Source organism: Oncorhynchus clarkii, chromosome 19, assembly GCF_045791955.1.
Source record: "Oncorhynchus clarkii lewisi isolate Uvic-CL-2024 chromosome 19, UVic_Ocla_1.0, whole genome shotgun sequence".
Lineage (NCBI taxonomy): Eukaryota > Metazoa > Chordata > Actinopteri > Salmoniformes > Salmonidae > Oncorhynchus > Oncorhynchus clarkii.
This window is the reverse complement of record NC_092165.1, coordinates 47,847,296-47,862,904: the sequence shown is the minus strand read 5'-3', so window position 1 is coordinate 47,862,904 and position 15,609 is coordinate 47,847,296. Positions and strand designations below refer to the sequence as shown.

General features: G+C 42.4%; 1 protein-coding gene across 1 annotated transcript in view; it reads left to right on the top strand.

The window, feature by feature from the left end:
* The window catches only part of LOC139374309 (disks large-associated protein 2-like), an 84,818-nt gene that overhangs the window by 31,935 nt on the left and 37,274 nt on the right, over positions 1 to 15,609 (top strand). The window contains exons 3-4 of the mRNA XM_071115342.1: positions 1,889 to 1,957; positions 14,347 to 14,533. Coding sequence (XP_070971443.1) covers positions 1,889 to 1,957; positions 14,347 to 14,533 — 256 coding nt within the window. The remainder of the gene's footprint in view (positions 1 to 1,888; positions 1,958 to 14,346; positions 14,534 to 15,609) is intronic.

Sequence of the window (15,609 nt, the reverse complement as noted above, 5' to 3'; positions counted from 1 at the left end):
TTGGCTGGTCCGACGAACCCCGGTTCCTGTTGCATCATGCTGATGGCAGAGTCAGGATTTGACGTAAGCAGCATGAGACCATGGCCCCATCCTGCCTGGTGTCAACGGTTCAAGCTGGTGGCAGTGGTGTAAAGGTGTGGGTAATGTCTTCCAGGCACACATTAGGTCCCTTTATGCCAATTGAGAAACGTTTCCATGCCCAGAAGAATTCAGGCTGTTCTGGAGGCAAAGGGGGGTCTGACCCGGTACTAGATAGGTAGCCCTAATAAACTGTATATGATATTATTATTACACAATGATTGTACAAAACATTATGAACACATGCTCTTTCCGTGACAACGACTGACCAGGTGAATCCAGGTGGAAGCTATGATCCCTTATTGATGTCACTTGTTACATCCACTTCAATCAGTGTAGATGAAAGGGAGGAGACAGGTTAAATAATGATTTTTATGCCTCGAAACAATTGAGACATGGATAGTGTATATGTGCCATTCAGAGGGTGAATGGGAAAGACAAAAGATTTAAGTGCTTTTGTACGGGGTATGGTAGTAGGTGCCAGGCACACTGGTTTGTGTCAAGCACTGCAACGCTGCTCGGTTTTTCACACTCAACAGTTTCCCGTGTGTAACAAGAATGGTCCACCACCCAAAGGACATCCAGCTAACTTGACACAACTGTGGGAAGCATTGGAGTTAACATGGGCCAGCATCCCTGTGGAACACTTTCAACATCCTGTAGAGTCCATGCCCTCGACGAATTGAATCTGTTCTGAGGGAGAAAGGGGAAAGTGCAGCTCAATATTAGGAAGGTGTTCTTAATGTATTGTAACCTCAGTGTATTTTTCTATCATATATCACTCACATTCACTTACCTGCAGCTTTTTCTCTCTCATTTGTGCTCTTACATTTGACTTCTCCCTCTCTCTTCATGTTGGTAGAACTCAGTACGATGACTTTGTCTCAGCACAGTGTCTTTGTTTAACCACAAAGAGTACATCAGGCCAATTCACAGCCAGCATGAAAGGCAGACAGAGAGAGAGAGAGAGAGAGAGGGAGGCAGGGATTCACATCGTGCTATACAGTAGTTTCATATTGGCAAACAATGGGAAGTGCATTCGCAACAGTTGGAGACATTAAAGGCAATGTGCTGGGGTAAAAAATTATAAAGGGTTGTCTTTTTGTGAAACAGCTTGCCTCAGCTCTATCGACTATAATAGACATCTCTACCACGTAGAGATGATGGATAAAGCCATGCACATGATGTCCCTCAGTCAGTCAATGTGCTGCACTTTCATCTGATGTTGTCAGCTTAAAGCTGGAGCTGCTTTCAATGTTCATGGATAGAACTTTTAGTTGTATTTTACTCCTCAGTTTGCTCATTTACACACAACTAAATTGCAATTAGAAATGGCTTATTTATTCAAGACTTCATGGGTAAATGAGCCATTGCCGATAGGCCTACGTATTATTGCTGATGATCTTCTTAAGTGCAGTTTAGACTGATTTTGTTTTTGAATTGTACAACTGTCTGTATACCTAATGTTCATCAATACTAAAAGGCCTCATCTGTGTCATTATTGGTCAATTACTGTACATGAGGTAGTACTGTCTGCCATTAAGCACCACTGTCTGTCAGTCTTCAACTCTAGCATCTTCCACATTACCATTAATACCATTAGTTGCTGTGGTCATCCTGTCCATAAACCTGTATTTGTATCACCCTAATGTTTGGAGCACTTTGGTTAACATCTCATGCAAACGTTTGATGTCCCCACAAAAATCTATCTGAAACCTTTGATGTTGTGCCGTGATCTCAGTCACACCTGCATTCATTGACTCCCACCAGCAATGGGTCTAGTAACACAGTTTCTTCTCTCTACCCACAGCTCTTACCGGGTGAATAAAATGAACAGTGACGTGTGTAACTACATCACCAATTTTGCTGCAGACTTGAGGTGAATACAACCACGGTGTTCTCCCTCCCTACTGGTCAGGCTGAAGAGCCAGCTTGCGCTGAGCATTGCTGACAGACTCAATATGGAATCTCATACAGCAGACACTCACTGCTAGGCAATGAGAGGTCAGCCATATAGACACCTCATACAGCAAACACTCACTGCTAGTCAATGAGAGGTCAGCCATATAGACACCTCATACAGCAAACACTCACTGCTAGTCAATGCGAGGTCAGCCAGGCCAATCTATCTCCTATTTCTCTAGCCGTACAGCACTGTTCAACACAATACCGTCTCTGTCTAACTTACCTCTTACTGTAGGTATACTGAGTGGGTTTGTCTTTAACTGATATTGAACATCATCACAGTCGTAGCTGGTCTTGACCGGTGACTAATCTCTGTTTTTGATAGTATATTAGTTAGTTTAACTGAGCCTCTGAATCTGAATTCCCTTCTTTCCTAGGCTCATCTCTGGATGTAATCTGAACCAGGGAGAACTTTCTATACTGTGTATGAACAATTGATATAGTCTATGAATGCAGTGTAAATGCATGAGGTCCATCTCTGACAATTCTTGATGGAATAGCAGGGTTTAAATCACACTAGCATTGGTCATACTGAAAAATGGCAATTTTTGTTTCTACACAAAGGCTGAAAACAGCTTACTTATCCCTATCTGACCTTACCATTAGGGTGTATTCTACCTGTTCTTCCTCCCTCTATCGCTCTGCACTTTCCATTTCAGTTTTGGTAGAAAATGGTAGCAGTTCTAGTCCAAATAAAATCAATTCAAATTGTGTTGGTCACATGCGCCGAATACAACAGGTGTAGACTTTGCATTGGAAATGCTAACTTACGAGCCCATTCCCCACAATGCAGAGTTAAAAAGTAAGACAAATATTTGCGATATAAAAAGGAAATAGTAACACAATAAAAACAATAACGAGGCTATATACAAAGATTACCAGTACTGAGTCAATGTGCAGGGGTACGAGGTAGTTGAGGTAATTGAGATAATACTGTACATGTGGGTAGGGGTAAAAGTGACTAGGAGTTTTTCCTAGCCACCGTGCTTCTACACCTGCATTGCTTGCTGTTTGGGGTTTTAGGCTGGGTTTCTGTACAGCACTTTGTGACATCACCTGATGTAAGAAGGGCTTTATACATACATTTGATTGACTAGGCAATCAGGACATATAATAGACAGCATATGTGAAAGAATGTGTGTGTGTGTGTGTGTGTGTGTGTGTGTGTGTGTGTGTGTGTGTGTGTGTGTGTGTGGCGTGAATATGCATGTGTGTGCTTTGTGTTTGTGAGCGTATGAAGTGTGTGTGTATGCGTGCGTGCGTGTGTGTGATGGAGTGTCAGTGTAGTGTGTATGAGTGTGTGGGTAGAGTCTAGTGAGAGTGATGGAGTGTCAGTGTAGTGTGTATGAGTGCGTGGGTAGAGTCTAGTGAGTGTGATGGAGTGTCAGTGTAGTGTGTGTGGGTAGAGTCTAGTGAGTGTGATGGAGTGTCAGTGTAGTGTGTATGAGTGTGTGGGTAGAGTCCAGTGAGTGTGCATAGAGCCAGTGCCAGGAGTCAGTGTAGTGTGTATGAGTGCGTGGGTAGAGTCTAGTGAGTGTGCATAGAGCTAGTGCCAGGAGTCAGTGTAGTGTGTATGAGTATTCTAGTGAGTGTGATGGAGTGTCAGTGTTTTTTTTTTTTTTTTTTAACCTTTATTTAACCAGGCAAGTCAGTTAAGAACAAATTCTTATTTTCAATGACGGCCTGGGAACAGTGGGTTAACTGCCTGTTCAGGGGCAGAACGACAGATTTGTACCTTGTCAGCTCGGGGGTTTGAACTCGCAACCTTCCGGTTACTAGTCCAACGCTCTAACCACTAGGCTACGCTGTGTAGTGTAGTGTAGTGTGTGTGAGTGCATGGGTAGAGTCCAGTGAGTGTGATGGAGTGTCAGTGTAGTGTGTATGAGTGCGTGGGTAGAGTCTAGTGAGTGTGCATAGAGCCAGTGCCAGGAGTCAGTGTAGTGTGTATGAGTGCGTGGGTAGAGTCTAGTGAGTGTGCATAGAGCCAGTGCCAGGAGTCAGTGTAGTGTGTATGAGTGCGTGGGTAGAGTCTAGTGAGTGTGCATAGAGCCAGTGCCAGGAGTCAGTGTAAATAAATGAAGATAAAGAAAGAAATAAGAAAGGGGGTTAATGTAAATAGTCCGGCTAGACATTTGATTAACTGTTCAGAAGTCTTTTATTTGATTTATTTTTAAACAGAAATATACAAACAAGAGTACATAAACCTAACAGGCAGGGTATTATGTATCAAGATTCATTTTCTATTTGTTAAGTACTTTTATGGTGCGTATTACTTTTTGTTTTTACATTTACTGATAATTTCAAAATAATATTTCAATTCTATCTTAAATCATGTGAAGAGGGGCTTGTTCTCTGCCCACTTCATTTTATGGATAAAGAATCTTCCATGAACGATAAACAAATGAACAATGGAAGTTAAATCAGGGTCCATATCATTTGGATCACACTAAAACATAACATCAGTCTCTCAGATTAACATTAATAGTTGTTTCTTTTAAAATAAAATATTTTAACTCACTCCAAAGTCTTCTGACATAAGAACAGTACCAAAATGAATGGCCAAGAGTTTCTGGGACACAACCACAAAATACACATTTGTTATCAATAGCTATTTTAAATCTGTGTATAATAAATGTCTTTACAGGGTAGATTCTATTAATGAGTTTGTATGATACTTCAATCACCTTATTAGATATACAATATTTACCAGACAATAATGAAACTTTGTTCCAGTTCACTTGTCCTAGGGCTGCATTCCAGTACATTTTAGCAGAGGGAATAGTAACATATTGATAGTTTCCTTATATACATGTTATTACATTTATAGTTTAAAATGTCAATTCCTTCTAATTGTATTGAGTCTACAAAATCCTCAACAGTTGCACTTGGAGTATTGTTATATTCTCCTAAAAGAAGAATAGCACCTTTAGGGACAGCTCTAACAACAACTTGATACTCCTCAGGAGTGAATGTAACATTGTGTGTTCTCATAAATTCTTGATAATCATATAGTTGGCCATCATTATTCAATAATAATATAACCAAATTTTTTTGTTGTCAAACCGGTTCTGGAAAAATAAAGACTTGTTTTTGTATTTTATGTCTTTATTATTCTAGATTGTATACCCATGTGGGGAAAGTTTGGGTTCCAAGTTAGAAGTACTTGTTTATGAAATTTCTCAAGGGATTTTACCCATATAAAAATTGCATTTGAGTAAGAATTATATCCCAACAATTAAAAAAATAAAATAAATAATAATTTCACCTTTATTTAACCAGGTAGGCTAGTTGAGAACAAGTTCTCATTTACAACTGCGACCTGGCCAAGATAAAGCAAAGCAGTTCGACACATACAACAACACAGAGTTACACATGGAATAAACAAGCATACAGTCAATAATACAGTAGAAAAGGTCTATATACAGGCAATAAATAGGCCATGGTGGCGAAAAATTACAATATAGAAATTAAACACTGGAATGGTAGATGTGCAGAATATATATATGTACAGTGTCTTGCGAAAGTATTCGGCCCCCTTGAACTTTGCGACCTTTTGCCACATTTCAAACATAAAGATATAAAACTGTATTTTTTTGTGAAGAATCAACAACAAGTGGGACACAATCATGAAGTGCAACGACATTTATTGGATATTTCAAACTTTTTTAACAAATCAAAAACTGAAAAATTGGGCGTGCAAAATTATTCAGCCCCCTTAAGTTAATACTTTGTAGCGCCACCTTTTGCTGCGATTACAGCTGTAAGTCACTTGGGGTATGTCTCTATCAGTTTTGCACATCGAGAGACTGACATTTTTTCCCATTCCTCCTTGCAAAACAGCTCGAGCTCAGTGAGGTTGGATGGAGAGCATTTGTGAACAGCAGTTTTCAGTTTTTTCCACAGATTCTCGATTGGATTCAGGTCTGGACTTTGACTTGGCCATTCTAACACCTGGATATGTTTATTTTTGAACCATTCCATTGTAGATTTTGCTTTATGTTTTGGATCATTGTCTTGTTGGAAGACAAATCTCCGTCCCAGTCTCAGGTCTTTTGCAGACTCCATCAGGTTTTCTTCCAGAATGGTCCTGTATTTGGCTCCATCCATCTTCCCATCAATTTTAACCATCTTCCCTGTCCCTGCTGAAGAAAAGCAGGCCCAAACCATGATGCTGCCACCACCATGTTTGACAGTGGGGATGGTGTGTTCAGCTGTGTTGCTTTTACGCCAAACATAACGTTTTGCATTGTTGCCAAAAAGTTCAATTTTGGTTTCATCTGACCAGAGCACCTTCTTCCACATGTTTGGTGTGTCTCCCAGGTGGCTTGTGGCAAACTTTAAACAACACTTTTTATGGATATCTTTAAGAAATGGCTTTCTTCTTGCCACTCTTCCATAAAGGCCAGATTTGTGCAATATACGACTGATTGTTGTCCTATGGACAGAGTCTCCCACCTCAGCTGTAGATCTCTGCAGTTCATCCAGAGTGATCATGGGCCTCTTGGCTGCATCTCTGATCAGTCTTCTCCTTGTATGAGCTGAAAGTTTAGAGGGACGGCCAGGTCTTGGTAGATTTGCAGTGGTCTGATACTCCTTCCATTTCAATATTATCGCTTGCACAGTGCTCCTTGGGATGTTTAAAGCTTGGGAAATCTTTTTGTATCCAAATCCGGCTTTAAACTTCTTCACAACAGTATCTCGGACCTGCCTGGTGTGTTCCTTGTTCTTCATGATGATCTCTGCGCTTTTGACGGACCTCTGAGACTATCACAGTGCAGGTGCATTTATACGGAGACTTGATTACACACAGGTGGATTGTATTCATCATCATTAGTCATTTAGGTCAACATTGGATCATTCAGAGATCCTCACTGAACTTCTGGAGAGAGTTTGCTGCACTGAAAGTAAAGGGGCTGAATCATTTTGCACGCCCAATTTTTCCGTTTTTGATTTGTTAAAAAAGTTTGAAATATCCAATAAATGTTGTTCCACTTCATGATTGTGTCCCACTTGTTGTTGATTCTTCACAAACAAATACAGTTTTATATCTTTATGTTTGAAGCCTGAAATGTGGCAAAAGGTCGCAAAGTTCAAGGGGGCCGAATACTTTCGCAAGGCACTGTATATGTTATATGAATGAATGTGCAAGTAGAGATACTGGGGTGCGAAGGAGCAAGATAAATATATAAATAAATACAGTATGGGGATGGTAGTTGGATGGGCTATTTACAGATGGGCTATTGCAGGTGCAGTGATCTGTGAGCTGTTCTGACAGCTGGTGCTTAAAGCTAGTGAGGGAGAGATGAGTCTCCAGCTTCAGTGATTTTTGTAGTTTGTTTCAGTCATTGGCAGAACTGTAAGGAAAGGCAGCCAAAGGAAGAATTGGCTTTGGGGGTGACCAGTGAGATATACCTGCTGGAGTGCGTGCTACGGGTGGGTGCTGCTATGGTGACCAGTGAGCTGACATAGGGCGGGGCTTTCCCTAGCAGAGACTTGTAGATGACCTGGAGCCAGTGGGTTTGGCGACGAGTATGAAGCGGGGGCCAGCCAACGAGAGCGTACAGGTCGCAGTGGTGGGTAGTATATGGAGCTTTGGTGACAAAACCGATGGCACTGTGATATACGGCATCCAATTTATTGAGTAGAGTGTTGGAGGCTATTTTGTAAATGACATCGCCGAAGTCAAGCATGAGTGAAGGATGCTTTAATAGGAAGCCGATTCTAGATTTAATTTTGGATTGGAGATGCTTCATTTGAGTCTGGAAGGAGAGTTTACAGTCTAACCAGACACCTAGGTATTTGACGTTGTCCACATATTCTAAGTCAGAACCGTCCAGAGTAATGATGTAATGATGGACGGGCAGGTGCGGGCATCGATCGGTTGAAGAGCATTCATTTAGTTTTACTTGCATTTAAGAGCAGTTGGAGGCCACAGAAGAAAAGTTGTATGACATTGAAGTTCGTCTGGAGGTTAGTTAACACAGCAATCATTTGAGAAACCAAGGCTGTTGAGTCTGCCAATAAAAATGTGGTGATTGACAGAGTCAAATGCCTTGGCCAGGTCGATGAATATGGCTGCACAGTATTGTCTCTTATCGATGGCAGTTATGATAGCGTTTAGGACCTTGAGCGTGGCTGAGGTGCACCCATGACCAGCTCGGAAGCCAGATATCATAGTGGAGAAGGTACAGTGGGATTCGAAATGGTCGGTGATCCGTTTGTTAACTTTGCTTTCGAAGACCTTAGAAAGGCAGGGTAGGATAGATATAGGTCTGTAGCAGTTTGGGTCTAGAGTGTCTCCCCCTTTGAAGAGGGGGATGACCGCGGCAGCTTTCCAATCTTTGGGGGATCTCAGACTATATGAAAGAGAGGTTGAACAGTCTGGTGATAGGGGTTGCAACAATTTCGTCAGATCATTTTAGAAAGAGAGGGTCCAGATTGTCTAGCCCGGCTAATTTTTAGGGGTCCAGATTTGGTAGCTCTTTCAGAACATCAGCTATCTGAATTTGGGTGAAGGAGAAATGGGGGAGGCTTTGGCCAGTTGCTGTGGGGAGTGGAGGGCTGTTGATCAGGGTATGGGTAGCCAGGTAGAAAGCATGGCCAGCTGTAGAAAAATGTTTATTGAAATTCTCAATCATAGTGGATTTGGTGGTGACAGTGTTTTCTAGCGTCAGTGCAGTGGACTTTACAGTGTCCCAGAACTTTTCTGAGTTTGTGCTACAGGATGCAAATTTCTGCTTGAAATGTGCATTTCACGGGGGCTATTTGATGCTAATGCAGAATGCCACAGGATGTTTTTGTGCTGGTCAAGGGCAGTCAGGTCTGGAGAGAAGCAAGGGCTATATCTGTTCCCGGTTCAATTTTTTTTGAATGGGGCATGCTTATTTAAAATGGTGAGGAAGGCACTTTTAAAGAATACCCAGGCATCCTTTACTGATGGGATAAGGTCAATATCCTTCCAGGATACCCGGGCTAGGTCGATTAGAAAGGCCTGCTCGCTGAAGTGTTTTATGGAGCATTTGACAGTAAGTAGGGGTGGTTGTTTGAACGTAGACTCATTACGGATCGCTGAGATCTTGGTTGAAAACAGCAGAGGTGTATTTGGAGGGCAAGTTGGTTAGGATGATATCTATGAGGGTGCCCGTGTTTACGGTTTTGGGGTTGTATCTGGTGGGTTCATTGATAATTTGTGTGAGATAGAGGGCATCAAGCTTAGATTGTAGGATGGCCGGGGTGGTAACCATGTCCCCGTTTAGGTCACCTAGCAGCACGAGCTCTGAAGATAGATGGGGGGCAATCAATTCACATATGGTGTCCAGGGCACAGCTGGGGGCAGAGGGTGGTCTATAGCAAGTGACGGTGAGAGACTTGTTTCTGGAACGGTGGATTTTTAAAAGTAGAAGCTCGAAATGTATTGGTACAGACCTGGATAGTATGACAGAACTCTGCAGGGTATCTCTGCAGTAGATTGCAACACCGCCCTCTTTGGCAGTTCTATCTTGTCGGAAAATGTTATAGTTAGGGATGGAAATTTCAGGGGTTTTGGTGGTCTTCCTAAGCCAGGATTCAGACACGGCTAGGACATCCGGGTTGGCAGAGTGTGCTAAAGCAGTGAATAAAACAAACTTAGGGAGGAGGCTTCTAATGTTAATATGCATGAAACCAAGGCTTTTACAGTTACAGAAGTCAACAAATGAAAGCACCTGGGGAGTAGAAGTGATGCTAGGCACTGTAGGGCCTGGATTAACCTCTACATCACCAGAGGAACAGAGGAGGAGTAGGATAAGGGTACGGCTAAAGGCTATCAGAGCTGATCGTCTATTACGTACAGAACAGAGAGTAAAAGGAGCAGGTTTCTGTTGGAATATTAAATTAGGGATTATAGTCCAAATGCTATCCTTATTTCTTAAATGGTTCTGTATCCATTTGATCTTAAAGATTATAGAGGTTTTAAAATCCAGAACATTCAATCCTCCCTCATTTTGGGTGCTACATATTAGCGCTTTTCTTAAATACTTACATTTATTCCTCCATATGAAGTTAAATAATTTAGTATCAGCCATTTTAGTTCAGAAGTCTTATGGCTTGTGGATAGAAGCTGTTCAGGTACCTTTTGGTTCCAGACTTTTCGCTCCGCTACCGCTTGCTGTGCTGTAGCAGAGAAAACAGTCTATGACCTGGGTGACTGGAGTCTTTGACAATTTTTTAGGCCTTCCTCTGACCCGGCCTGGTATAGAGGTCCTGGATGGCAGGGAGTTCGGCCCTGTGATGTACTGGCCGTACGCACTACCGTCTGTAGTCTTATGCCGAGCAGTTGCCATACCAAGCGGTGATGCAACCCATCAGGATGCTCTTATTGGTGCAGCTGTATAACTTTTTGAGGATCTGAGGGCCCATGCCAAATCTTTTCAGCCTCCTGGGGGGGAAGAGCCATTGTTGTGCCCTCTGTATGACTGGGTTGGTGTGTTTGGACCATGATACAGTAGGTCCTTAGTGATGTGGACACCCAGGAAGCTCTCGCTCCACTACAGCCCTATCGATGTGAATGGGGGTGTGTTTGGCCCTCTGTTTCCTGTAATTCACAATAAGCCCCTTTGTTTTGCCAATGTTGAGGGAGAGATTGTTGTCTTGGCACCACACTGCCAGGTCTCTGACCTCCTCCCTATAGGCTGTCTCATCGTCATCGGTGATCAGACCTACCACCATCGTGTTGTCGGCAAAGTTAATGATGGTGTTGGAGTCACGAGTGGCCACGCAGTCATGGGTTTACAGGGAGTATAGTAGGTGGTTGAGCATGCACCCCTGGGGGCCTCTGTGTTGAAGGTCAGCTTGGCGGAGGTGATGTTGCCTACCCTCAACACTAGGTGGTGGCACATCAGGAAGTCCAGGATCCAGTTGCAGAGGGAGGTGTTCAGTCAAAGGGTCCTTAGCTTAGTGATGAGCTTGGAGGGTATTATGGTGTTGAACGCTGAGCTGTAGTCAATAAATAGCATTCTCACTTAGGTGTTCATTTTGTCCAGGTCGTAAAGTGAAGTGTGGAGTGCAATACAGATTGCGTCATCTGTGGATCTGTTGGAACTGTATGCGAATTAGAGGGGGCCCAGCGTTTCTGGGATGATGGTGTTGATGTGAGCTATTACCACTTTCAAAACATTTCATGGCTACAGATGTGATTTCTACACAGCGGTAGTCATTTAGACAGCTTACCTTGGTATTCTTAGGCACAGGGACTATGGTGGTCTGCTTGAAATATGTAGGTATTACAGACTGGGTCAGAGAAAGGTTGAAAATGTCCGTGAAGACACTTTCCAGTTGGTCAACGCATGCTCTGAGTACGCTTCCTGATAATCCATCTGGCCCTGCGGCCTTATGAGCCTGATTCTACAGTTGTCTGGGACAGCTGGTGCTCTCACACATGGTTCAGTGTTGCTTGCCTCGAAGCGAGCATAGAAGGCATTTAGCGTGGGGAAATGTTGTAAATGCACTTATTAATGAAGCTGTTGACTGATGTGGTAAACTCCTTAACTTGTCTAGGACTGGGGTTCCGTTAGCCAACAGCCAATGAAATTGCAGGGCGCAAAATATAAATCAACAGAAATCTCATAAATCAAATTTCTCAAACATACAAGTATTAGGCACCATTTTAAAGATACAATTCTCGTTAATCCAGCCACGGTGTCCGATTTCAAAAATGCTTTACAGCTTCGAAAGCTCCACAAACGATTATGTTAGGTCACCACCAACTCACAGAAAAACCAAGCCATTTTTCCAGCCAAAGAGAGGAGTCACAAAAAGCACAAATAGAGATAAAATTAATCACTAACCTTTGATGATCTTCATCAGATGACACTCATAGGACTTCATGTTACACAATACATGTATGTTTTGTTCGGTAAAGTTCATATTTATATCCAAAAATCGTATTTTACATTGGCGTGTTACAGTGATATTGCAGAGAGCCACTTGAATTCACAGAAATACTCATTACAAATGTCGATGAAAATACAATTGTTAGACATGGAAATATAGATACACTTCTCCTTAATGCAACCGCTGTGTTAGATTTCAAAAAAACTTTACGGAAAAAGCATAATCTGAGAACGGCGCTCAGAGCCCAAACCAGACAGAGAAATATCCACATTGTTGGGTAGTCAACATTATTCATAAATAGCATTATAAATATTCACTTACCTTTGATGATCTTCATCAGAATGCACTCCCAGGAATCGCAGTTCCACAATATATGTTTGTTTTGTTCGATAATGTCCATATTTTATGTCCATTTATGTCCAATATCTTCTTTTGTTAGGGTGTTTGGTAAACAAATCCAAATGCGCGATCTGGTCCATTCGGACGAAACGTTCAAAAAGTTATATTACAGGTCAAAGAAACTTGTGAAACTAAGTATAGAATCAATCTTTAGGATGTTTTTATCATAAAAGTTCAATAATGTTCCAACCGGAAAATTCCATTGTCTGTAGAAAAGCAATGGAACGAGAGCTACCTCTCAAGTGAAAGCGCGTGACTGAGAAGGAGGCTGTAGGCAGACCACTGACTCAAAGAGCTCTCATCCGGTCCCACATCACAGTAGCAGCCGAAACAACATTCTAATGACGGTTGACTTCTAGTGGAAGCCTTAGGAAGTGCAACATAACCAATATCCCACTGTGTATTCAATAGGGGTGACTTCAAAAACTACAAACCTCAGATTTCCCACTTCCTGTTTGTTTTTTTCTCAGGTTTTTGCCTGCCATATGAGTTCTGTTATACTCACAGACATCATTCAAACAGTTTTTGAAACTTCAGAGGGTTTTCTATCCAATACTACTAATAACATGCATATATTAGGATCTGGGACAGAGTAGCAAGCACCTTATTTACTCTGGGCACCTTATTCATCCAAGCTACTCAATACTGCCCCCCTGTCACCAAGAAGTTTTAATAAACATGTCAAGTTACCATCTATTTTTCCATTCTCTGTTGCTGAGGAGTGTTCTTGATCGTGTTCACCACAAACCATGTTTAACTTTTACTACTTGACGTCACGTGAAGGATGGTGTCCAGTCTGTCTCACCCACTAGAAAGACACAAAATACCTCCCCTCAGGACAAATCCTCCATGACCGACATCAGTGCACATCAACCCTGTGGTTAGGGACAGGAGAGGGCCTGAGTCAGGCAGCCTGAAATCACAGGCCCATTCACTACATCCCCAAACAGAGCCTTCTGGTTTGAACGTTGTGCCCGTGAAGAGAAAGGAGGAGAGTGAGGCTGACCATTTAAACAATTACAAGCTGTGCCTTCCATAATTTCCATGACTTAAGCGTAGCTCTTGGCGCTCCTGGCCACAGCTCCATGGCGTCTGCTGGAAAGATGCCTCCTTCACCCTCTTTCTCTCTCTGTCCCAGGAAGTCTTCAAAGACGACCCGCAGAGCAGTGGTTTGCATATATTAGCATCTGGGACTGAGTAGGAGGCAGTTCACTCTGGGCACGCTATTCATCCAAAAGTGAAAATGCTGCCCCCTATCCCAAAGAAGTTATTAATGCCATCGGATGCCCAGAACATATTCCAGTCTGTGCTAGAGAAACAGTCCTGTAGCTTAGCATCCGCTTCATCTTACCACTTCCGTGTTGGTACTTCCTGTTTGAGTTTTTGCTTGTGAGCAGGAATCTGGAGGATAGAGTTATGGTCCGATTTGCCAAATGGAGAGCGATAGAGAGCTTTGTATGCATCTCTGTGACGGCGTGAGTGAAGGCTGTTTCCCTTATGGGGAAGCACATTTAATTGACCTGGCTGACACTCTCCTGCTATCTTAGAAATGCTTGCTCTGCTTGCTAACTAGCTCCTCATTTGCATTTCCCTCATCTCCAAGCATTGATTGGCTGCTTCAGCACAATAGCAAATCGAATTGCCATTTCGGGGACACTGTTGAACACAGAAATTATTTAGTGGAGGGAGGAAGATCCCCCCTCTCTTGGTCAATGCAATGTCATAATCAGTCTCAGTCTGAAGTTCAGCTCACCCAGAGGATGCCTGCCGTGAAGTAATTAACACTTAACTGTTTTATTCCCTTTTGTAAGACCTGTGGCCATGTGACAAATTTGTCAAACTATGTTTACTTAAAATTATTAAGCCAATTTCTACGACCCCTTTACAAGTATAATAATCTCCCTTTCTATCTATTTGTGTCTCTACCATCTCTCTCTCTGTCGTCTCTCTCTGTCGTCTCTCTCTCTGCCATCTCTCTCTCTCTCTCTCTCTGCAATCTCTTTCTCTCTCTGTCGTCTCTCTCTCTCCATTCAGTCAGAGCTTCCAGGTGCAGGCCTCCAGAGACATTCACCCCCACCCCAGCTTGGCCCTGGAGCCCTCCACCATCTATAACTATCGGCAGCCACCTCTCCCAACAGCCCAATTCCGCTCCAGGAACCAGAGTTACATGCGGGCAATCAGCACTCTCAGCCAGGCCAGCTGTGTTAGCCAGGTTAGCCAGGTGAGTCTCTGGCCTATAGCAATGATATTTACAAGATATAATCATTGTATTACGTCAGATATCGTGACGGACGTCTGCTCAGACTCTGGCAACGCGTTTCACGTTAGAATGAAGCCACCCGTCGGAAGACAATGGGATATTATATGATGTTCCATACTGTAGCTTGCCATCCTTCTCTCTTCCTTCATTCAGTCTTGACCCTCCTTTAGATGCATATACTTTTATCAAACTTTCTTACCCCCTCATATATTTGTGCATTTGTGCAAAATTGAGTCTTGAGTCTTTTATGTGTCTGGTTTATGTTCATTTAAGATCTAAATCTCACTCTTAAAGTCGGAGTGTATTGATTTGTCCCAAGTCTTAAAAGCTCAACCTCTCTCCCGCTAATTCTCTGGCTTTATCTCTGCCTCCACGGCACCCTGCTGAGGTTATTACAAGATTATATATCTCGCAATAGAACAGGATCCTTATCTACGATTCTCAGGATTGCCAAATGGGAATGGTGAGATACACATCGGACCATTTAAACTTCCTTAAATTGATATCTCTATATCGCAAGATGCACTTCTGTCTCAGGATATTAAGATTGCCACATAATGGTTCTGTTGAGATCAGGACACATTGTCTCAGGGGATTCAGAGGGAACTAACACTCATACCGTATGCTATGCCACTAGAATATGTCACCTTGACTTCCTCTAATCCTTTACACATTTCAACATAGATCTGGCTTTCAGAATGCATTATTTAGGCAACTGTGGCAAACTGGAGGAATTGAGAAAAACAACAAACAACAAACAAAAAACATTGTCCTGGTGAGCAAGTCATATGCTTGACATTTCTCTAAGTAATCAAGTAATCACGCGCATCAAGACAATGCTCAAATGAACAATACATTTGCAGACGTTCTCCTTTTCAAATATTTGCTCTCCTGGCAATTAGCTGGTAGCCATTTCAAGCAAACACTTTTTTATTAAAAGGAAGAAAAGAGCATAACATCAAACGTTGTATACAACCAATTAATGTTTTCCCACAAAGACAAGAACTTTCATTGAATTTACCCTTTCTCACCCTGCT